Source organism: Pseudophryne corroboree, chromosome 2 (genome assembly GCF_028390025.1).
Source record: "Pseudophryne corroboree isolate aPseCor3 chromosome 2, aPseCor3.hap2, whole genome shotgun sequence".
NCBI classification, from domain to species: domain Eukaryota; kingdom Metazoa; phylum Chordata; class Amphibia; order Anura; family Myobatrachidae; genus Pseudophryne; species Pseudophryne corroboree.
Genome location: NC_086445.1, coordinates 930,659,955 through 930,684,864, shown reverse-complemented (window position 1 = coordinate 930,684,864; position 24,910 = coordinate 930,659,955). Strand labels below are relative to the sequence as shown.

The following is a 24,910-nucleotide window of genomic DNA, read 5'->3' as shown; positions in this document are numbered from 1 at the left end:
TTCCACAGGGAATTACACAATAAACTATAATGCCTACAAGAATTAAAGTTACAAGTATGAATATGCTTATTTGCACAATACCCTGGTGGGAAGGTTTTTAGATTTCTCCCTGTGGTGGTGTTAGATGTATAACAGGTATAGTTTCCAGGATATATGGTTATGGTGCTTCCTGGGTTGGGATTTTTTGACAATATGGGATATTCCCTTTTCCACATTTCGCACTGACTGTCATTTGTTTTGGTGTCATTAAAAAGGCTGAAAAAACAATTTTCCTGTTCTAGGGGTATATTAAGGGGCACTGTACCTAGGTGGGGCCTAGATTTGCCACAGACATAACAGTTGCTTTTATTGTGTTTGTTAGCACTATACTTCATCCATTCCAACCAAAAATTAATGTCAGGGAAACCAGTTTCAATAGCTAGGGTGTCTTCAAAGGTAGGGTTAGTAATAGCCACCATATCTTTAGAAGTGGCAATATGGGGCTTTAAAGGTTTGTTTTGGGGATATTTGCTATATCTATTTTTTGCAAATGATGGGCCATATTTCCAATCTGCTCCTGTATTCCACCCCACAGCTTCCCAGGAATTACAATTAGATCCATAATATCTAATGTCATAGTACCATTCGTCAGTAACACAAATATATACTGTCTCAGACATTCCTGATTTCCTTTTCTGCTGTATGAAATGTTTGTTGTCAGCAAGTTTAGGGAACATGAAATAATCAAGGATGTATGTGGCTACGTGTGTATTGGAGGAATTGTACCACAAGGTGGGGACCCCATCTGTTTGTGTGATGTCGACTTCACATATTGTGAGGTGAATGAGGGCCAGTAGGGCTATCGAGATAGTCCCCAGGATAAAGATAGGGGACAGGTTCCTCATCTTCTTCTGTTCTTCTTTCTTCGCTAGGTGGGAGGTCAGGGCTGTCTGCCCCGGTTCGTACCTCACTGGAATCACTTGCTTCCCTCTCTAGGTCTGGTCTAGGAACCTTTTTTACTCGGGATGCATGGATCCAGGTAGGACTTTCCTCTGTCAGGACTGCTGTTCGGGTAACTGCTACGACCTCTGTCTCTGGACCATAGGTGAAGTCTCCTGGGCTCTTGTTCCTGGGGAGCACCTTCACCACGACTCTGTCTCTGACTTTAAAGGGGTGTGTAGGTTCCTGTGGATTCAAAGGGTTTTTACAAACAACCTCATGTTCAATTTCATTCAGTTTTGTTATCAGGGACCTGACATACTCTTCTCTGATGAGTTCTAGATCTCCTTCCTGTATTACTAGTGGTTTCTTAGCCCAGGGTGTAGGAAAAGGGTCTACCCATTAGTATTTCAAAGGGTGAGTATCCTAGAGTTTTCTGTGGGGTATTCAAGATGCTGGTGTTTAGCTTTATTAGGGTTGTTCCTGAGGCAAGTGATGCATCTGCTAACATACTGGTCCACAAGTGATTTGGCATTAGTAACATAAAAATCATTGGTTAGTAGGAGGAGTGTTGTGGCTTCACCACGGTGACCAACACCACGGCACTGGGCAACGAGCAAAGGGGCACTGGACTGGGGTATACAGGGTTTCCCCTCTTTGCAGATTAATCCTGATTTAGGATTTTTTCTGCAGAATTGGGTAAGTTCAGTCGGAGAGATCAGCATTAGTCGCAGCAGCTTGAAGTTGAGTGAGCAGATGGACGTTGTCAAGGGAGGGACATGCTCTAGTGAGTGCAATGAGTTCTGCAGCTTGCGCGGACTGATAAGGTATTGGTAGGGTTTCCAACACAGTGTCAGGGAGGGTGACAATGGCATAGCCAGCCTGGTATGTATTGTCATTGGGCCTACTACAGGAGCCGTCAACAAAAACAATGTCTGCGCCTGGTATGGGAACGGGAGACATGTCAAGTCTGGGAGAGGTTTCAGCTTCAATGGAAGCAGCACAGTCATGTAGGTCGGGTGGTTCATCCTCGGGACCTTTCAAGCCTAAAAGGGCATTGAGAATGGGTGCAGGGCCAGAAGAACTAGCAGTGTACTTGATGGTAAGGGTAGGGTTACTCAAAAGGAGTACTTCATATCCACTAAGGCGTTGTGCTGACATGTGCTGTGTGTGCAAGCCTTTAAGTATTGCCAGGACATCATGTGTGGTGTGGAGTACTGTGATGTGGCCTAAAGTGAGGGTAGTGGCCATTTCTGCAACCATTGCACAGGCTGCCAAAGCCCTGAGGCAGGCAGGCATACCTTGCACAGACACTGGCATGACTTTTGAAAAAAAATGCACGGGGCGCAACTTCCCTCCATGAAACTGTGTGAGCACCCCCGCCATGGTTTTACAATTGTCCCTTGCATATAGATGGAAAGGTAGTACATAACTGGGGAGGCCAAGTGCCGGACTTTTTATCAACATACATTTTAAACTTTCATATGCAGTTAACATTTCTTGTGACCATTGTACAGTTTTAGGTTTGTCCTTCAGTGTGGCTTGTCTCAAAATGTTATCATAATAGGAGCAATCAGAAATCCACTGTCTGCAGTAATTTACCATACCCAGGAAGGACAGTAGTTCCCTCTGGGTAGTTGGGGTGACCAGGCCCAATACAGACTGTATGCGTTGTGGACTGACTTTCCTCTCTCCCTGAGTGAGCACAAAACCTAAGTAATCAACATGCTTTTTACACCATTGCATTTTTATTTTTGGACACCTTGTGTCCACATTCACAAAGCCAGTTTAGTAATGAAACACCATCCTCTCGGCAGGCCTCCTCAGTTTTACTACAGAGCAGCAGATCATCTGCATACTGTAGCAGGACTGAACCATGGTGAGGTTGCCAGGGCCCCAATGTGGCCTGGAGACAACAGGTGCGTCAATAATCTGCACCAGGTAAGTTGTTTACCCTCAAAAGAAAAGGCAAAAAGTAATTGTGTCTGTGAATCTACAGGTATGCTGAAAAAAGGCATTCTTCAAATCAATTACAGAGAAGAACGCAGCATCTGCAGGGATTGCAGAAATGAGTGAGTTTACATCTGGAACAATTAACTGATTGATCGCTCTGAGATTCTGTACAAATCTTATACTGCCATCAGCTTTGGCAACAGGGTTCACAGGAGTACAGTATGGTGATACAATATGTCTGAGAATACCCTGTTGTAAGAATTGCTGTATCATGGGGCGGAGACCTTCTATCTTTTCTGGTGAGAGGGGATACTGCATAGGTCAGAACACAAAACACTGGTTGTTGCACCGCTGTCCACTAAAAAGGGAATTTTACTTCCATTTATAATAAGTGGCAGCAGAGGTGAATCTTTACTATGACGGGAGAGTTGAATAAAGGCTGGGATACCCTCCTCCGGGCCCCGTCAGTGCGCGGGGTCTTTGGAATCTTCCCTGACTGCGGGGTTGGTTCTGTCTGTCAAAGCGTCTGGAGTTCTGATAGTTATGAGTGAGTGGGGAAGTGAGTAAGCTTTCTGAGTTAAGCAAAGGTAAGCCAGCGTCATCTGTCCAGCAGTCCTTAAACCTTTTCCAAAACGCAGTAACAGACTATGAAGGTTTCTGTTTACAAGCTACAGCGACAGGCAAAAAAAGCACAGGCAAAGGAGCACGGGTTTTAAAGAGTTCCTTCATATGTGTATAGCTGCGTCCTTTGCAAGCTTTGCGCAAATAAGATATACAGCCATCGAGGGTAATGGTGGGCTTGGGGCAGTGTTTTACTATTATCTAAACTCTGGGTTATTGGTGCTAGGGATAGAGCTAGTGGACGCACCCTCCAGCAGTGAAGTTGGAGGCGATCCCATCTAGTGTGAAAGGGTTACTGCTGCCAAGAGATTTGTGTCTCTGAGCGCAGGATACATTGGAATGCAAGGGGGGGAGGCGAGAGGGATTTTAAAAGATTTACAGTTCTCTGCAGTTTCGCTTCTGTGCTAAACTGACATTTTTTCTTAAATCTCCATATAGAAAGGGTAATTACTGCCTTCCCGTAGGAATGGGTCCTGTCCTGCTTTCTCTGTCCATCCCGCTAAATTATCCACCCATGGGTTAACTAAGTAATACTCTGAGGTAGAGTTGCGGGCGACATACATCTTGCATGTCTCACCTGGGAGGGGCGGGGGATATGTAGTTTTTTTACTCTGACTAGAGCCCATTGTCAGACAGTAATATAAATCAACAGTACAACTTTAAAGGAAAATATCTAAAATTTACAACTCTACTATACATGCATCAGCTAACCAGTTAATTAGTCATTGACAATATCACAATATTATCTGTATAGTGAGAACATGAAATCTTTTGACGCGTACGATACTTACATTCGTACAAGATGTCAGAAAAATACAGCGTTTTAAACAGGAAGCAAGAAAAGTGTTTGAGTAAAGATATCTGGCAGACGAAAACTTACCAGCCGTCTGGACCAAATATAAGAACTTATCTCACTACAAACATACAAGAATATATATAGACGATCAAATCGAGGTATGATCTACGTTACGTATAGACCCCAGGTCTATTTTTTTAAGTATCCCAGATACTGACGTCTTTGGAGAATTGCGCTTGGACCTCGGGTCCTTTCTCAGACGTATCTTTAAGTCCCAGACATTAAAGATTCTATGGTATCCCTGATACCTGTTTTATGCTTTTACATAAAACTTCGTAATATTAAGTCCCGGACTTAAATATTACCTTGTCACGTGTTCCCGGAACACTGACACGGATTCAGCTTCAGTGTATGACCGCAATCCTGTATGGCAAAGACAGACAATAAATTCTCTATCTTACCATTCAGGGACGATCACTGAATCGCGGACGTAGCCCCCAGCTGAAAGGATTTGACCTTATATTCTTTAACCCTCGATGTGATGGCCTCTTAGACGTCTGGAGTGTAAACTTTTAACCACAAGGTACATGCACAACACAAGCAGTAAAAATTCACACTGTTTTATTATGAGGTTAACAAAAGTATATAAGGCAATGCATATGAGTGTAACTGACATGTCGTTACACTCCCATTGGCTCGTTAATAGTTACCAGGCAGAACAGAAAAGGCGGATGTCCATATATGGGTTTTCTACAAGTTTCTCAAACATTTAACAAAGTTTTTGTAACACAGTATATTTGGGTAGAAAGAACAAGTTTCATCTGGTATGGAACTGACCTTGGATGCCAGACCCACACAGGCCTGGTATCTGTATGAGAGACAAAGGCACCTAGCACAGGGCAGCACGTATCCATGCAAACACATAAGAGTTCATATAGCATGTTTTAACCCTTCACTAGGGAAATAGAAATATTCACTTTTACACTGTAACCACCACAAGGAAACTGATCATATAAAAAGTAATATGTACCAAGACAGAAGAGGTAACCCTTCAGGTACAAATTGAGCTATTAGTAATACTGGGAATATGTGGATATAGTGTTTACACTAGGAATTTTTTAGGGCAGGGTGCTGCATACTTGCTTACCTGACCCTCTCCATGAGGGAGAAAATGCTCTGTTCCTGGACTTTCCTGGTAATGTATGATTGCCATCACCTGTGGTGAAACGCCTTTCTTATCAATTACCTAGCTCACCACAGGTGATGGCAATCATACATTACCAGGAAAGTCCAGGAACAGAGCATTTTCTCCCTCATGGAGAGGGTCAGGTAGGCAAGTATGGGGTGCTGACCTTGGGGAGGGCACATTTTTATTTAGTAGGGAAAAATGATGTACATACTGTAATATGTATGCAGGTGTCTTAAACTGGCAGCACATTGTATCTTATAAACCATCCTGGGACACCTTTACTTCAATCTGACAGCACATTTTAAGTTTAAATGTGCTGTCAGATTGAAGCGAAGGTGTCCCAGAATGGTTTACATAGCATTCATGTGCTGCCAGTTTATTTCTGAAGTATCTCAATAGGGTTTATATAGTTTATTAAACTATATAAACCCTATTGAGACACTACAGAATTAAACTGGCAGCACATGTTGCTATATAAACAATATTGAGACACTTAAGAAAAAACCTGGCAGAACACGTTGCTACATAAACCCTATTGAGACACTTCAGAAAAAAACTGGCAGCACATTTTGCTATATAAACCCTATTGAGACACTTCAGAATTAAACTAGCAGCACATGTTGCTATATAAACCCTATGGAGACACTTCAGAAATAAACTGGCAGCATGTGTTGCTATATAAACCATATTGAGACACTTCAGAAATAAACTGGCAGCACATCGTATCTTAAGTTTAAATGTGCTGTCAGACTGAAGCGAAGGTGTCCCAGGATGGTTTATATAGCATTCATGTGCTGCTAGTTTATTTCTGAAGTGTCTCAATAGGGTTTATATAGTTTAATAAACTATCTAAACCCTATTGAGACACTTCAGAATATATCAGGGATGTTTAGAAACTGGGGGCTCTCCAGGGTAAACAAGCTGGGGATATCCTCTTGCATCTAAAGCCTAATAGGTTACATTAGTTATTAGATTTTATAAAGCAGGCATGTCCAAACTGTGGCCCTCCAGCTGTTGTGAAACTACATATCCCAGCATGCCCTGACACAGTTTTTCTGTCAGAGAATGTTAAAGTTGTGTCAGGGCATGCTGCGATGTGTCGTTTCTCAACAGCTGGAGGGCCACAGTTTGGACATGCCTGGTATAAAGCATGTAGGATTTCCCAATGCTATTACAATATTTTCTGCAGCTACAAATACATTGCCAAAAACTGTTGGCCATTAGAAAAAAATAACAGTCACCATTGTCTCCAGTGGAAGAAACCAGCAGTTTGTTAGGACTGGGCTTAGATCTCTTACACATTCATTTGTAATTCATAGGTAATGTGTCACAATAAGATTAGAGTTGAGTGCTGCCAGATTAAAACTAAAAGGGCACCAGGCGATCTATACAGGATAAATAGCTTAGTCTGGCAGCACTATTCTTAGATGATGTTTATGTGTCAATTCAACTTACTGGAGGCTGATGCTGCAAGCGCGCGCGCTAGTTCCCCCTCACACACCGCAGAGCTGGATGAAAATGGCCGCCACAATGATGCACCCTGGCGTCCTCTTTTATAGGGTTATGTACACAGAGGAGGGCTGGGTTTACCTCAGTGGGAGAGGCAAACCCAGCCCTCCTCATCTCACCAGATCCCCAGCAGCCTACAGTATTGCCTTCAGCCGAGAGCTGTCAGCACATCAGCGCGACAAGCCTAAGGCAGTGGCGGGAAGGAGTGACAGCGCGGCAGGGAGGAGTGACAGCGCGGCAGGGAGGAGTGACAGCGTGGCAGGGAGGAGTGACAGCGCGGCCTGGCACGGCAGTGAGGCAGTCCTTTGGTAATCAGCATGGTGGGCACAAACGGGCAGGGCACATTCTGTCACTCAGAAAAGGGGCAGGGCGCAGCGCCCCGCAAAAGAAGGCTAGTGTAAACGCCATGGATATATATTATATCTTAGACGTGCCACACTAGCCACCAATGCGCATTTCACACCAGTGTCGGGCTTCCTCAGGGATTACTGCCCTGTGGAAGCCCGACACCAGAGCGAAATGCGCATTGCTGGTGTGGTGTGAGCGGCTTTGCAACTTTGGACACAATCACAGTCAGCAATACACCTCTGCTTGCCTAACCACCCGTTACACCCCACACTTCCTGTAACCAAATTCGTTCTGCATCTCCGTGAGGCAACAATTGGGATATATGTGCAGTACAGCCAACTATGGCCCTCATTCCGAGTTTTTCGCTCGCTAGCTGCTTTTAGCAGCATTGCACACGCTAAGCCGCCGCCTACTGGGAGTGAATCTTAGCTTAGCAGAATTGCGAACGAAAGATTCTCAAAATTGCGAATAGAAATGTCTTAGCAGTTTCTGAGTAGCTCGACACTTACTCTGCCACTGCGATCAGTTCAGTCACTTTCGTTCCTGGTTTGACGTCACAAACACACCCAGCGTTCGCCCAGACACTCCCCCATTTCTCCAGCCACTCCCGCGTTTTTCCCAGAAACGGTAGCGTTTTTTCATACACACCCATAAAACGGTCAGTTTCCGCCCAGAAACACCCACTTCCTGTCAATCACACTCCGATCACCAGAACGAAGAAAATTCCTCGTAATGCCGTGAGTAAAATACCTAACTGTTGAGTAAAATAACTAAGCGCATGAGCTCTGCAAACATTGCGCATGCGCAGTAAGTGACTAATCGCAATATAGAGAAAATCGGCAATGAGCGAACAACTCGGAATGAGGGCCCATGTGCAGTCAGCATTGCATGCAGTTAGTGTGTAACTCAGAATCAGGGCACAATGACTGAATGAAATGCCGTTGCTGATTGTATATTACCGGTGGTTCAGGTGGCAGTGCCTGCATCTCAAAGTATACCACACAAGCATCCATACAGTGTATGGCTGCTGTGACCATTCTGCTTGCAGAGGGGATCGGTATGATTTCCCGCCCGGCCTGGATGCCGAACATCAGGATCCCGACATCGGCATCCTGTGCATTGGAATGCTGGCAGGGAGACGAGCGCAACAAAGCCCCTTGCGGGCTCGCCACAGGTTCTATTCTCCTTCTATGGGTGTCGTGGACACCCACAGAGGGGGAATCACCTACCTCGGCGGTACACCAGCGGCGGTATGGTGCCCCTGTCGGGATCTCGGCTCTCACAATACCAAAGCCGGGATCCCGACAGGGGCTACCGCATACCTTTCAGAGCTTATTGGATTTTGCACTAGACATATATATGTAATATACTGATAACTAACACAGGCTCTGTCTTAAAATTATTACGTATGGCTCTGTGAAAAGAACATTCTGCTGTTAAGCAGGGCACTTCTCTCTATTTAGGGGTGGTATTTAGGTTGCCGGCTGTTGGGATCCTGGTACACAGTATACCGGCGCTGGAATCCCGACACCCGTCATACCGACACCTTTTCTCCCTCTTGGGGGTCCACGACCCCCCTGAAGGGAAGATAGATAGCGTAGCACGCCACCGTGCCCACAGCTGTCGGGATTCCGGCGCCGGTATGCTGGCCACCGGGAGCACGGCCGCCGGCATACCATACTACACTCCAATCTAGTACTGTTTGGTTTCACTATGCAGTGCATCTCTTATGTGTGATACAGAGCTTAAACTGTTGATGCTTTACAAACAAATACTTTAACCACATCTTTATAAAATAGGAAATAGCACACTTCCTGTAAGCACGTAGCAGTTATAAAGCCGGACGTACATTAGAATGATTTTAGGGACGATTGCACGATTTCAACGCTTCAGAATTATAAATTGCTTGAAATTGTGCAAATCGGGCTGTTTTCACGAACGATAACTATCCGATACGCGGTCCCATTGGTCGTTTGTCATTTCTTCAGATCTTACCTGCTGCACGTACAATCTGAAGCTATCGCCAATGACAGCATGCTCCTGGATGTGGCCACTCTTCAGATCTTTAGCAAGGTCTTAAAGATCTATCTTATGTGTATGCACTATGGGGGTCATTCAGATCTGGTGGCTGGGCTGCTAATTTTGCTGTCCTGTGTTCAGTTAGTCACTGCCTACAGGGGGAGTGTATTTTCACTGTGCTAGTGTGGGATCCCATGTGTACGAGGAGCTGCTAAAATCCACTGTGTGCAGTCTCTGCGCAGCCCGAGTGCGATCACATCAGGCTGATCGGGGCCGGAGCTGACGTCGGACACCCTCCTGAAAACGCTTGGACACGTCTGCGTTTTTCTGAACACTCCCAGTAAACCGGCTTCCTCCTGTCAATCAGCTTGCGAATGCCCGTGCGAATAGAATTTTCGCACCATCCCATCGCTGGCCGGCGATGCCCTTTGATGTTGTCTGATTTACGTGCGCATTGCGGTGCATATGCATTGCACATTTAGTACCTGATCACCAGCTGTGCGATAACGCACAGCAGCGATCAGATGTGAATCACCCTTATGTACCTGATTCAGCATGACTTATAGTTGTGCAATTATTCGCACAACTACAACTCATTACACTAACATACGGGTGCTACCCAGCACAAGGCAAGGCTATCCTTGTCATGTGAGCGCTTCACATGTTACCGGGGAGGGGGTCCCCGGTAACATGTGAAGCGCTCACATGACAAGGATAGCCCCCTACCTATGCAGTCTAGCTGCGAAGGCAGATGGCAACCCCGCCCCACAAACGGTCCAGACACGCCTCTGTTGCCCGGGCCGCACCCGCCAAGCGGTGCGCCCACAAAACACGTCGTCAACGCCCCCCCCCACCAGGTCTTAGACTGTATTCTGAAGAGAATGCAGTGTAAACCTTGCACATGTGCAGAAATCGCCAAATAGCGACTTCTACACATTAGCGATCCATGCTGTATCAGGGTCTATATTGTGAGTCCGGGACTGGCGGGGAGTTAAAGGGAAATCGTTAGCGATATTGCTCGTTTGCAAGTCGTTTTAATGTATGGCTAGCTTAAGGCTTTTAGAGCTCACCACTGAACAATTACATCCCAAAAGTATGGCATGCATATGTCACCAGGCTAGGAATTACCAAAAACAGTGGCATTGGGTGTGGATCGTTGGGTCGACAGTCATTAGGCCGACAACTATTGGTCGACACATGAAATAGGTCGACATGAGGGGTTTTTGTGTCGTTTTCTTCGTAAAGGGACCGGGAACCCAATTAGTGCACCGTGTCCCCTCACATGGCTAGCGACAACATGCCTCGCTCTGCTACCGCTGCGCTCGGCACAGGTTACTGTTCCCAGTCGTAGTCCACGTGGATCGTAAACTATGAAAAAGTAAAAGAAATGTGAAAAACTCATGCTGACCTTTTCATGTGTCAACCTAATACATGTTGACCAATAGTGGTTGACCTAATGAGTGTCACACTAAGTGTGGTCGACCTAAAATCCGGATAGCGTGGCATTATAGTATGAAGACAGAAAAGTATTCCCAGCATTGGGGTTTTTAAAGAGATTAGTAGACAGCCTTAAGCACTTGCCTGGCATGGTCACTCCAGATGCGACAGTGTCAGAAATACCCACCAGGCTCATAGTGCCTGGCCACTCCAGTCCATGGCTATAGGAAGAGAATCTCCCTGCAGCCTGAACTTGGATGGTTCACTGTAGACATGGCCAGAGATCTGCAATCATAATAGGATTGCCCACCCCACCCTATTAGGATTGCAGATCTCAGCTGCACCTTGCCCAATTTCTTCTAGAGAGCAATAATGGGCATTTCTCAGGAACCCTCCCCCCACTCGCTGTTGGTGGCTCTTATTAAACTGGATTAAAGTTTTCCAAAAATATCCCCCAAATACTTGATTATTTTAAATCAAATTATGTAAATAGTTAAATCTGATTCCATATAATATTATTAACAAAGATACACAAATGTTACTAAATAAATCACATTCAGATAACTATTTACATAATTAATAAACATTTTGGGTGCATTCTTAGATATATTTAAAAAAAAAAAGGTACCTGGCTAAATTAATTAGGAATGGTTACTATTAATTCTGCATAAGATTTTAATCAGCACTTTCTTTATAGTAAGTGCCACCTGCACCACATAAAGCAGCAGTTATCAATATCCGCTCTGTTATATTTCAGCATGAGAGTCAATGTCACACTATTTCCATTTCTTTGCTAAATTTAAAAAAAAAGTCTAAGTATTTCCTTAGCTTTTTTTCCATTGAAGTTACTTTGGGTCATCATGCTAAATGATTGCACCTCCAGCCAAGTGTCTGCTGGATACAATGCTTCACACTTCAGGCTCATACTTACTAATCCAGTTTACAGTGCAAATGCACAAAACTACTTCCAATTAGGTGGAAGTACAGATGTGTCCTCATCTTTGGTGCAGTTGCACTAAACAGCCCCTCTTGGCAGAGTCGGCTCTAACCAATATGATGCCCTAGGCAAGTTTTTAGCTGGTGCCACCTAGCACCGCTCCTAGTTCCACCTCTGACCCTGCATCCATTTCCCAGCACCATCACCCCTCACCCATAGCAATCCTCATTTTGGTGTGCCTACCCCCTATATTTTAAATAGGAACAGTGCACACATTTGGCACACAGCACAAAAAGGGACGTGTTCTTGCTGGGAAGGGGCATGACCACACAATAGTACCCCCAATTTAAATTAGGTCACACAGTAGTGCAACTTTATTCACATTTTGTCATGCAATAGTGTCCCTTGTCCACGTTACATCACACCGTAGTACCCCTTACCTTATATACGTTACTCCTCACAGTAGTGGCCCTTATATACACTTTACATCACACTGAATTGCCCCTTATTCACACTACACCACACCATATTGCTCTTCATACACATTAGACCACACAATAGTTCTCTTTCTATACATTATGCCATACAATAGAGCACCTTATACACATAATGCCACACATTAGTAATGCATTTATACACATAATACCACACAGTAATGCCCTTACACATGACAAACATTATTAGTGTCCTTATAAACATAAAGCACCTTACACATTATGCCAACCTTTATTAATGCCCTTATACACATAATGTCCATTACACATCTGACGCACATTAATGCATTTATATACACGACCGACAATGGGGGTAATTCCAAGTTGATCGCAGCAGGAAATTTTTTAGCAGTTGGGCAAAACCATGTGCACTGCAGGGGAGGCAGATATAACATGTGCAGAGAGAGTTAGATTTGGGTGTGGTGTGTTCAATCTGCAATCTAAATTGCAGTGTAAAAATAAAGCAGCCAGTATTTACCCTGAACAGAAACAAAATAACCCACCCAAATCTAACTCTCTCTGCAAATGTTATATCTGTCTCCCCTGCAGTACACATGGTTTTGCCCAACTGCTAAAAAATTTCCTGCTGCGATCAACTTGGAATTACCCCCAATGCCCATTACACATATGCTGAACACTATTGCACAACCAACCCACTCACACGGCTGCTAATACTGTGACCTCTGCCTCTACTTGGATACAGACATGTCCTCACCCATCTTACCTCAAGACGCCATGCAGCAGGAGATCCTTTTTTTGCTGAAAAGTCAGGCGCCTTTTTGCAAAAATGCATCTTATTTGCATTGCTATATGGCTAGGATGCACAAGCAGCTTCTGCTTATTAAAATTATACGCCACATGCCTATATTCTGTGTGTGACTGTGGCTGCATCCGCATACGAAATGCGTTTTTGTATGCAGATGCAATCACACACAGAATATAGGCATGCCACATATCATTTTAATCAGAAGCCGCTTGTGCCCCTATTAATTTGCCTATGCCTAGGGCCGGCTCTGCCTAGACATGCCAGGGTCCATGAGACTCTGCTAGTGTCCGGTGTCTTGCTTGCCAAAAATTAGACACAACACAGCTAGGATGCACCAGAAGTCTGTGCTGATTAATTTGATATGCAACACTTATATCTGTGTGTCTCTGGATCTGCATATAAGCTGAGAAAAATACCAAATAAGAAATGGAAAAAGAAGTAGACTCTTGTTTGGAAGCACTCTAACTCAGAGGAACTAAGTTATATACATGTCTTAGGCTGGTAAAATCATGATTTTATTGAATTCCTATTAAAATATATAGAATTATCGGAGTTCAAAACTAGTTCTATGTGATTCAAGACTATGAGCAAAAATATCTATGTCAATTTAATGAATAATTAGCGAAAATTGCTATAATATGATGTAAGCCGGACAAGCTTTAGAATTCACAAAAAAAGGGGTGGGGGGGGGGGGGAGGAAAGGACACCTACTAGTCTCAATGGTGTCTGTCAGATGAATATATATGAATATAATATATGACCATCATTCATACTGCAAAAATCCCAAATGGAAAAAGTAGTTGCAGGGGATTAAATCATGGGTCATATGAATCCGAGTACCCATCTGTGACTTAGAATTGGGCAGCAAAATTTATTTGCAGTACCAGGATGTTCCAAGGTGGTCTCCCATCCGAGTACTGGTCCGGCCCTCCACTGCTTAGCTTCCAAGATCGGAAGAGATTGGGCATCTCCAGTGGGGTATGTCCGCAATTTCTTAAGCTAGCCCTTTCATATGTCACTTTGTATTAGAAATGGAATCGTTCATATTTTCAACAAGAAAAATGAAAAAGGGGGACAGACACACATTTGGACGGTAGGCTCAAAAAGTGCAGATTGGATATGACAATTATATGGCAAGAAAATATCAAGGCCATAAATATCCAATCACAGTGAATTCTTCCTTATTTGTATTGTACTATACACCAGTCAATTGTATATAGATAACAAAATCATTCTTGGTTATGCTGTCTAAATAGGACAGTATTAAGCATAAATTGATCACCAAGAAAGAACAGGGTAATAACTACAAAGAATCCTTTATAGTTAGTGGCTTAGTATCTGTGTTTTTCTCACAACCAAAGATCCACCATTGGTATACAAAATCTCTGAATTAAAATGAGAACAAATATTGCAATATCTAGTTGTTCCAAAGTGGTCCCTCATCCAAGTACCACCCTGTTCACCGGTACTATACACCAGTCAATTGTATAACAAAATCATTCTTGGTTATGCTGTCTAAATAGGACAGTAATAAGCATAAATTGATCACCAAGAAAGAACAGGGTAATAACTACAAAGAATCCTTTATAGTTAATAGCTTAGTATCTGTGTTTTCACAACCAAAGATCCACCATTGGTATGATGGCCTATGGAGGTGTATAGTGCCTCAACGTCAAGTGACACTAGATATTGATTATCCTCTAGTTTTATGTCGTGTAGCTTCCTCAAAATATCAGTTGTGTCCTGGACGTATGAGGGGAGGTCTAGAACAAAATGTCTTAGGTGTAGGTCTAGAAAGATACTCGCCTTTTCTGTCATACCAATGGTGGATCTTTGGTTGTGAAAACACAGATACTAAGCTATTAACTATAAAGGATACTTTGTAGTTATTACCCTGTTCTTTCTTGGTGATCAATTTATGCTTATTACTGTCCTATTTAGACAGCATAACCAAGAATGATTTTGTTATACAATTGACTGGTGTATAGTACCGGTGAACAGGGTGGTACTTGGATGAGGGACCACTTTGGAACAACTAGATATTGCAATATTTGTTCTCATTTTAATTCAGAGATTTTGTATACCAATGGTGGATCTTTGGTTGTGAGAAAAACACAGATACTAAGCCACTAACTATAAAGGATTCTTTGTAGTTATTACCCTGTTCTTTCTTGGTGATCAATTTATGCTTAATACTGTCCTATTTAGACAGCATAACCAAGAATGATTTTGTTATCTATATACAATTGACTGGTGTATAGTACAATACAAATAAGGAAGAATTCACTGTGATTGGATATTTATGGCCTTGATATTTTCTTGCCATATAATTGTCATATCCAATCTGCACTTTTTGAGCCTACCGTCCAAATGTGTGTCTGTCCCCCTTTTTTATTTTTCTTGTTGAAAATATGAACGATTCCATTTCTAATACAAAGTGACATATGAAAGGGCTAGCTTAAGAAATTGCGGACATACCCCACTGGAGATGCCCAATCTCTTCCGATCTTGGAAGCTAAGCAGTGGAGGGCCGGACCAGTACTCGGATGGGAGACCACCTTGGAACATCCTGGTACTGCAAATAAATTTTGCTGCCCAATTCTAAGTCACAGATGGGTACTCGGATTCATATGACCCATGATTTAATCCCCTGCAACTACTTTTTCCATTTGGGATTTTTGCAGTATGAATGATGGTCATATATTATATTCATATATATTCATCTGACAGACACCATTGAGACTAGTAGGTGTCCTTTCCTTCCCCCCCCACCCCCCACCCCTTTTTTTGTGAATTCTAAAGCTTGTCCGGCTTACATCATATTATAGCAATTTTCGCTAATTATTCATTAAATTGACATAGATATTTTTGCTCATAGTCTTGAATCACATAGAACTAGTTTTGAACTCCGATAATTCTATATATTTTAATAGGAATTCAATAAAATCATGATTTTACCAGCCTAAGACATGTATATAACTTAGTTCCTCTGAGTTAGAGTGCTTCCAAACAAGAGTCTACTTCTTTTTCCATTTCTTATTTGGTATTTTTCTCAATATATTTTTGACTCATGGGAGCACCACTGCATGGTAACTATATTTAGTGCACCTTAGAAGATATACTATCTTATATGCACAGTTACCTTAATCTGAAGCAATTCTATAACATAAAATTCAGTTTCTCAGAGGACATTATTCAGATTACTTTTCATACAAAAATTGTTGCTAGACCGGTGCGGCTCCCACAAACCCCTTTTTCTGCATATAAGCTGCAATTTTTTTTTTCTGTTCCAAGTTCTGTTGGGCTTCATATACAGACTCAGTCACACACAGATACACAAGTGTCACATATGAAATTAGATCAGCAGTCTGTTGCGTCCTAGCTGCATAAAGTTGTGCCTGAGGTGCATATACTGCAAATAAAAAACCCAGACAATGGATGCTAGCAGAGTTGCATGTAACTTGTTAGCTTTATCGCAACAGGCATCTCCAGCTACGTGGCATATTGAGAGTAGATGTATGAGGGCACATCTGCACATAGGGATATTTACCAAATAAAACTTGTTTAGTGTATTACAAAACAATCTTGCCCTACTGTGTTACAGGTTAAGGGGGTGAAGATGTATCTTGAGAGGTAAAGTGGACAGAGATAAAAGGACCAAACAGCTTGTCATTCTACAAGCAGTCTTTGAAAATTCAGTAAGGAGCAGATTGGTTGGTCCCATCCAGAGGTGTAACCAGAAACTATGAAGGGGCCCCTTTCCCAATGCTTCTAGAGAGGAACCTCTCCACTGCAATTATTCATTTTATGCTCCATATCAGTGCCTTAGGGGGTAATTCCAAGTTGATTGCAGCAGGATTTTTGATTGCAATTGGGCAAAACCATGTGCACTGCAGGGGTGGCAGATATAACATGTGCAGAGAGAGTTAGATTTGGGTGGGGTGTGTTCAATCTGCAATCTAATTTGCTGTGTAAAAATAAAGCAGCCAGTATTTACCCTGCACAGAAATAAAATAACCCACCCAAATCTAACTCTCTGCACATGTTATATCTGCCTCCCCTGCAGTGCACATGGTTTTGCCCAAATTGCAATCAACTTGGAATTACCCCCTTAGTTCATTTTCTGAGCCACAGTAGTGCCTTAGTTCATGTTATGTCAGTGTATTGCTGCCTGTACACATTAGGCAACACAGTACACACCCCCCCCCCCAGTACATATTATGTAACATTATAATGGCCTACAGTTCATTTTATACCACATTAAAATGAGCAGGTCCAGGGGCATCCTGGCATATTGTAGGTCCCAAGACAAAAGGTCATAAGGGCTTCTATGGGGTATATTTAAAGTCAAAAAACGGCAGTCTGTCGAAAAGACAGCAGTTTTCAACTTAAGGTCGAATCCTGATTCAACCTATTCAATATATCCCTAAATTATTCGACTTGTCAAAAAGCACGTGGATCGGCGGAATAGCTGCCGATCCACGTGCTTGTGGCGAAAACGGGGCCAAAACCTATCTCAGTCTGACATCAAAAGATGTCAGACTGAGATGTGGACGCAGAGGAGGAGAGGGGGAAGAGCCGCAGGGAGACAGGGGTCTGCCAGAGGCACCAATGCTGCAGCAGGATGTCACACAGCGATGCTGCTCACAGCAACATCCACCCAGCTCCAGCAAGCTTGCTGGAGCCAGGTGGACACTGCCATGAGGTTGGGCGGCTGTGTGACATCCTTCTAAACTGCTACTGTGGCACTGATCTCCTCTGGCTGCTGGCGGCTGTCACCCCCATGGCTTCCCCCCCCTCTCCTCCTCTGAGTTCTTCATCTCAATTTGACTTGAAAAAGTCAAATTGAGATGGGAACAGGGGTTTTCGGATCCATTCATGACAAATGCATGTTGGAATGGATCCAACACTAATTGAATATACCCCTATGTATCTACCAATTGTGAAAATTAACATAAAAACATTTGACAGGGAAGGTGGGCCCCATAGCAACTACACCCATGGTAACTATGCCCTTGGTACCATCTCTTTCCACAAGTTACGTCTCCTCTCCATTTCCCCAGTACAATAAGTAAAGTGAACATTAACATTGTAGGAATGAACCAGACAATATACTTACACACTTTACACTAAAATGGGAAATGCAGACAGTTTTAAGTTCTTGAACACTTAACCCTATAGTTTCCTTGTGCTCATGCTGTTAACAAAGTACCACTCAACACATAGAACAAATGCTGCTCTTTAATTTGTAAAAACAGGTTAATGATACAAAAACCCTAAATACCAGTGTGTACATTGTACACGATCAAATGACTTACAAGAATGAAGTTACATATATACACACAACTGAGGATCTCATGTTTATAGGGCTTGGGAAACATCTTAGACTGTAAGAGAAAGACATCGCTGAAGTGGATAGGTGACAAATCATTTTATGCTACAATGCCACTGGTACTAAAGCTTTTGAATTAGTCACCATGCAAGGACTAAAAGAATAAGCAAGCAAAGAAAAAAGAAAAGCAATTTTATTAATTAAAAATCTTCTGAGGCTCTTGTTCTCACTCCTCATTTGCCATCTTACACAAGTACTCTTTGTCAATTTTAAAGAGGCGCCACCCTTCTTCAGTGGAGAGATCAGATGCCCCACGTCTCTTATAGAATCTAATGGATGGTTCGTTCCATTCTGCCACCAGGAAGTGCATGCTACTGCAACGACACTTCACAGCAATCTAGACAGAAAAAGCAAAGACCAGTCAAGATTTAAAAAAGTAAAAATAAACTTGCCAGCTGACATGTTTTAGGTGGAACATTAATTGATTGATTAGCTGAATTCCCATCATGCTAGTAACTGGGACCCTAATAATGAAACCCTGAAGCCCCAAATCCTCTTCCCAACAAAGCTACTGCGAGCAGATCCAGTCTTTCACCAGGAGGGAGGTAACAGCCAGTGGAGTCAGTGTTACCTTGCCAAAAATAACAGGAACTGCAAGTATATACTTGTCTGTCATGGAAGAGTGGGCAAGAGAGGGACATGCAGTGCTATAACCAGGCTGTAGTAGACTTCACTGAATGATTAGAGCAGATTCAACAAATACAAGCGTCCTCAAATGCATTAAACAGGATCCTGGCAGTCAAAATAATGGAGTTAGAGTTCTGACAATGCTCAGAATGCCGGCTCTGACATCACGACTAGGATCACAAGTGTTCGCCGGCTGGCTTAGGAAGGGTCAGGCTGCGGTGGGTTGGTTTTGGGTTTCTCACCATCGGGATGCCGCGGTTAGTATTCTGGCCACCGGCATCCCGGCTGCAACCTATTAAACACCTAGGCACTGTGTTTATAGACTAGTGTTCCTTAGCCCAGTGGTTCTTCAACCCTCAAGTTGACACAACAGGTCATGTTATGAGGAAGTAGGTGGGGTAATTACTGATCCACCAAAATAGATTAACTCACCTGTACATTATTCAAGACATCCACAAAACATGACCTGATGGTGCTCGAGAACCACTGCCATAGCACATTAAATAGGAAAGTCTTCTATGCCAGTTACATAGAGTACCTTAGTGTATAGATTCCTATAGTAAAGCACAATATGTTGGAGCTACACTATATAAGTAAATGTTATTAGAACTATTCAGGGTGCAGAGGAGTAATCCAGATATTACCAGTAGCAGCTGTGACCCTACATGCTACACCCTAGAGCTGTGACCCTACATGCTACACCCTAGAGCTGACCCTACATTCCATGTACATCCTAGAGCTGTGACCCTACATGCTACACCCTAGAGCTGTGACCCTACATTCCATGTACACCCTAGAGCTGTGACGCTACATCCTAGAGCTGTGACCCTACATTCCATGTACATCATGCCAGTAGGGATTGGAATATCAAAAGACAACATTGAAGTTTATAACTGAAAGACATCAATGCTGCTGATATTTGACTAACCATGTCCCATCCATTTATCATGGAACTTTATTATAATAACGTAAAGCATTGTTGCCCGTAGTTAATTTAAACACTACACATCATACATACTGCTTGTTTCATTAACATGTTCTTAATGAGCCACTTAATCCTAAAAAGTTGTAGGTGCATCAATCCTATTGTAGTGTTCTAACAGAAACCCACACAAACCACACACTCACTTGGCTCAGGTGCTTGAATATTTCTGATCCAATACCAGACCCTAAGGCAGAGGAAAGAAGAATTTTTTTAAAAACATATTCTATGCGTATTGTACTACATTGCTTAAGTACATAAATCATTAGTACCTCTGAACTCGTTCATCACAAAGAAGTCTTCAAGGTACAGCAGTTTTCCTATCCATGGGTCATATGTGAAGTAGTACATAGCAAAGCCAACAATTGTGTACCCTGCAAAGAAAGAACAGCGTTATTTAGAATGAAACAAACAGCATATACTATAGCCATCTGAAACATGCAAATATAATCAGTCTGCCAACACACAATTCAGAATGTTCAGATACTTCAGAAAGTCCTGATTCCAAGTTAGGAATAAAGTAAGGAAGAGCAAGTAACTACTTGAATGAAGCATGTTGCAATGTAAGGGTGCAAATTAGGGATAGCTATCAGTATGCTTGCCATCAATGGGTAAACTGAGTGAGTCAATGGTAGCAAACTATGCAGTAGAGGACCATTGATTGTTTTACCCACTGATTGCCATCCCTGCTCTTTTACTCACTGGCCCATAAGCCAATCAGAACCTGGGGAGGGGCTTCATGTTCCAGCATCAACTAGGGTGGAAAACCCATCAGAGGGTTTTGTACCACTGACTGTAAAGAACCATTGGTTCTCCACCATTGATTGCAAAACTAATACTTATTTAACCATTGATTGTTTACAACCATCAATGGCCAACCCTAGTGCAAATTTTTTTGTATGCAGGGTAAGTACTGGGTGCTTTTGCATGTAGCCCACAAATGCTGGACAGCTATAGGTTCCACACACCTCAAATCTAAATCTCTGCATATTTTAAATCTGCACCACCTGCAGTGCAACAGTCTTTCCAAGGTGCAAAGTTATTTTGCATTTTCTTGCTTTATTCATAACTCAGAAGACTCAGGCCCTCAGTGGGGTAACAAACTGGAGTAAAAAAAAGTTAAAAAAAAAAGTAAAAAAAAAAAAAAGTAAAAAAAAAAAAAAAAAATTGTACATAAGTCAGGTTAAGGAGTTATTTCCTTTCACACGGCAGTTCAGAACAGGTGATCAATAATGCCAAGTTTTACTGTAGGTTTTAAAATTAATAAAAAATAAAAATATCTAAAACCACAACTTTGGTTGAGCACTTAATCCCAAATTGCAAAGACTGAAAAAAAAAAAAAAATGTTAAGACAATAGTATTACAAAGTCTTTCCAAAAAGAAAGATGTCAGGAAAAGGTTGGGAAGAGGCCAAAGAAAGCATATGGCGTAACGTTGGGGCAGGTTTACAAGACACTGCTGCCCCCTCCATCAGCTTTACATAAATTGGGAACAGGCTGCTCTTGAAAACAAAGACAAATGGTGGAGAATGATCTGTGGCTCTAATGAAAAAAAGTTTCATTTCCAGCAAAGCGTTCTGCACACCAGTCCTTCTCCCATCAGCTGCACAGGTTTTCTGATCTACCGTGTTTGCAGATTATGTGCAAATGGTTGTCCCTGGTGGCCTTACCTCGTTTCATGCTCATCTATGTTATTGTGTAACGGATCTTTTAGTTACCTCCCCGCCCACCCATGTACACGGAAGGGCCATCCATGTACATGGCGAAGCTAGAGACTGTAACCTGAAGATTGGGGACAAATTAAAGAGAAAATGATTTAACAAATATTGCATCTGCTTACAAAGAGGGTCAAATACAAGAAATGCCACAAGGTTTAGCTAACGGAAGATAGGTTTTAAGAAGTAAAACTTGAAAGACGCATTACCATCAACAGTCTTGTTCTCCTTCGGCACTTCAGCAACAAGGCAGTGGTAGAAAGGATGTTCCCCAAAGCCGTCTTCCAAGAGATCTGCACATGGGAAAAAAAAACAAAAACATATTGGCCACTCTTCAACACGGATCTCCGTAGGTAACCCTACCCCCACCCCTGCTGTTTCTATTTAGCCGTGTTCCAAAAGCTCATGGGACCAGCTTGGCAAACAGCCCATTCTAAGCTTAGCGGCTACAACACAACAGCAGGATTTTTATCAAGTAACAAATTACAGTCTAGACAACAGGTGAAAAGCAATAATAAAACAGACACTTGGAAAGCCAAGTTACTAGATCTAGATGGAACATACCTGTCTCAGTTAGTACTACTTGATTTTCCATATCTTCGTATTTAGCCAATTCCTAAAAAAAAAATGTAAATGGTTACTAAAACGTAACAGTTATGTCAGTTCAGGGATTCTAAGGGGACAACACACAGGATACAAAGACCAAACTAATAACGCTGGCTGTAAGATTAATAATGCTTTACAAAGCCCCCAAGAAGAGATGCGGGAGAGCAGCTTCAGTTCCATCCAGCAAGGAGAGGGTGCCCCCCACCCACCCCTAGTGATTATGGGCTCAGGAGAAGGGAGGGGAGGATCACTGGAGGAGGAGAACACAGTCGTCTGTACAGCCTGTCGGAAACAAAGGCCACCTACCACTTCCTCCACACTGCTGGGAGGACAAGTGCACATTGTGCAAAATTCTATACAATAATATCTATCTATATATAGACACAGACACACACACACACACACACACACACAGCTAATTGTAACATGACAGGTCCTTGGTCCAGAGCAGTGACTGCAGTCACCTTTATGAGTCGCAGGATGTCCTTACAGTCACCGGGCACAGCTGATCGGATGGTGAAATTAGCCATTTTCGTCTCTTGCTCTTTTTCCCTTTTCTGACAAGTCCCCTGTACGTGAAGTGTAGTAGGAGGTGTTTCTTCATTCGCTTCCCAGGGGCTTTCGCTCCTTAGTCAGTCTGGGAGCCTGACTCGGCTATCAAACCACAAAGCAGCCACCGTGCTCAGCAAACTCCAACGATGAAGTATGAGAGCGGCAGGCAAGCAATTGTACTTATAGATTTCAGACCTGTGGTAGCCACCCCCAGCTATCTGCGCTGACCAATCACACACAGGTATTGCACAACTCTTTTCCTTCTCACCCTGCCTCTCTGCGTTCATCGTCCCGGAAGTTGTGACTCATGCTATGATCTGGCCTTTGCTGTAGCACCACCTAGTGGCATGAAACAGGTTACGTTGTAGAAACAGAATAACCAACTTGAAATACTCTCCACATTTACATAAACTAAACATACACATAAAGTATACAACCAAATATATACACAAGCTTGTATATAAGCTTGTATACGCTGAATCTCTCTCTTTTTTTTTTTTTTTTACGTGTCATTCGCTGGGGCACTAGCTAATGTGGCCAGCACTGTAGTCTTCACCAACCACGAAGGTGTCCCACGCATCCGTCACACTTTCAAATATTGGTGTGTGTTTGACAAAACTGTAAAGAAATGTAGAAGTTTCATCTGCTACAATAAATATGTTGGCACAGTTTGGAAATATTTAATATATATAATGGCCCTGACTGATCTGTAGCATCCAAGACGGAATCAGAGGCACGGGTATTCCAGAATTATGCGAGGGTGGTTCAATAAATAAGGTAACAAGACCTCTCATTGTGTAAATTTATTCAACTGGAACATATACATATAATAAATAGTATGGCTGTTGTACAGATTTTTATTCCACGCAGGAGCTGCGCTGGCCGGGAGTTACTCTTCAAGTACAAAAGCATTGCCGCTGTGCGATGCTTTTGTACTTGTGCGGAGTGTCTAAGCATTTGTTCCAATGGGACACCGATGTCAGGGGCCGTGGTGGATTTACTGGTGGTGCCGGGTCCCGGGGATTGGCTGTATGGGTGCTGGTAGTGCTGCGGCGGCCGGTCTCCGCTCCTGGTTAGTGGCGGCGGAGAGCTGGGCTGAGGCGGGTGGTGCAGGCACGCGGCTCTGGAGCTCCGGGATCAGGGATAGCCTCTTACAGGTGGGCGCTTCCTTGTCCTGTCTGCCATTCAGGGTGCAGCCGTGTTGGAGACCAATTATGCATTATCAGCCAATGGCAGTTCAGAAAAAGGGGTTCTCAGCCAATCCCTACTTCCCATTCCTTTTAAAAGGGTTTGGGGGTCATTCCCAGTTGATCATAGCTGTGCTAAATTTAGCACAGCTACAATCATCCTCCGAGACATGCGGGGGGATGCCCAGCACAAGGCTAGTCCGCACCGCATGTCAGTCCGGCCCCCTCCCCCCCCCCCCCCCCTCCGCACAAGTACAAAAGCATCGCACAGCGGCAATGCTTTTGTACTTGAAGAGTAACTCCCGGCCAGCGCAGCTCCTGCGGCTGGCCGAGAGTTACTCGTCGCTGCCCCGGGTCGCAGTGGCTGCGTGTGACGTCACGCAGCTGCTGCGGCCCGTCCCCTGCACGGTCCGGCCACGCCTGCGTTGGCCGGACCGTGCCCCGAAAACGGCGGCTAAACGCCACCGTGCCGCTCCCTCCTGCCCAGCTAACGAGGCGATCACTAGGTAATGACGGCCTTCGGCCGTCTGGCACGCGCTGACGCACTGCGACACTGGTGCATGCGCAGTTCTGACCCGATTGCTGCGCTGCAAACAACTGCAGCGTGCGATCGAGTCGGAATGACCCTCTTGGGCTTTTGCAGAGCACTGCCAGTGCTTTAAGTTGCTGCCTAAAGGCAGGTGTTCCTAAAATCTCCCGGAGGCTTATTTTTATTGTTGTCAGTGTCTTACTGTGACTTTGCTGTGCTCACTAACTGAGAGTGGAGTCGTTGCGGCTCCCTGCGGCCACCTGCATACTGGGCAGGTTTACTTAGTGATCCAGCGTTGCTTGTAGTGCCATTCACTTCATGCACAGCTATCCAG

At 43.5% G+C, this 24,910-nt stretch overlaps 1 protein-coding gene and 2 pseudogenes across 1 annotated transcript; 1 reads left to right on the top strand and 2 right to left on the bottom strand.

The window, feature by feature from the left end:
* Positions 1 to 13,859: 13,859 nt before the first annotated feature.
* Positions 13,860 to 13,979, bottom strand: LOC135054058 (5S ribosomal RNA; annotated as a pseudogene).
* A 1,472-nt stretch (positions 13,980 to 15,451) lies between these two features.
* On the top strand, positions 15,452 to 15,571 carry LOC135054047 (5S ribosomal RNA; annotated as a pseudogene).
* A 2,639-nt stretch (positions 15,572 to 18,210) lies between these two features.
* On the bottom strand, positions 18,211 to 23,024 carry SAT1 (spermidine/spermine N1-acetyltransferase 1). The gene is made up of 6 exons (XM_063956228.1): positions 22,773 to 23,024; positions 22,267 to 22,318; positions 21,912 to 21,995; positions 20,261 to 20,362; positions 20,135 to 20,175; positions 18,211 to 18,716 (listed from the first exon to the last, which is right to left on the bottom strand). The coding sequence occupies exons 1-6, from the start codon at positions 22,836 to 22,838 to the stop codon at positions 18,546 to 18,548; spliced, it is 516 nt and encodes a 171-aa protein (XP_063812298.1). The 5' UTR covers positions 22,839 to 23,024; the 3' UTR covers positions 18,211 to 18,545.
* Positions 23,025 to 24,910: the final 1,886 nt, after the last annotated feature.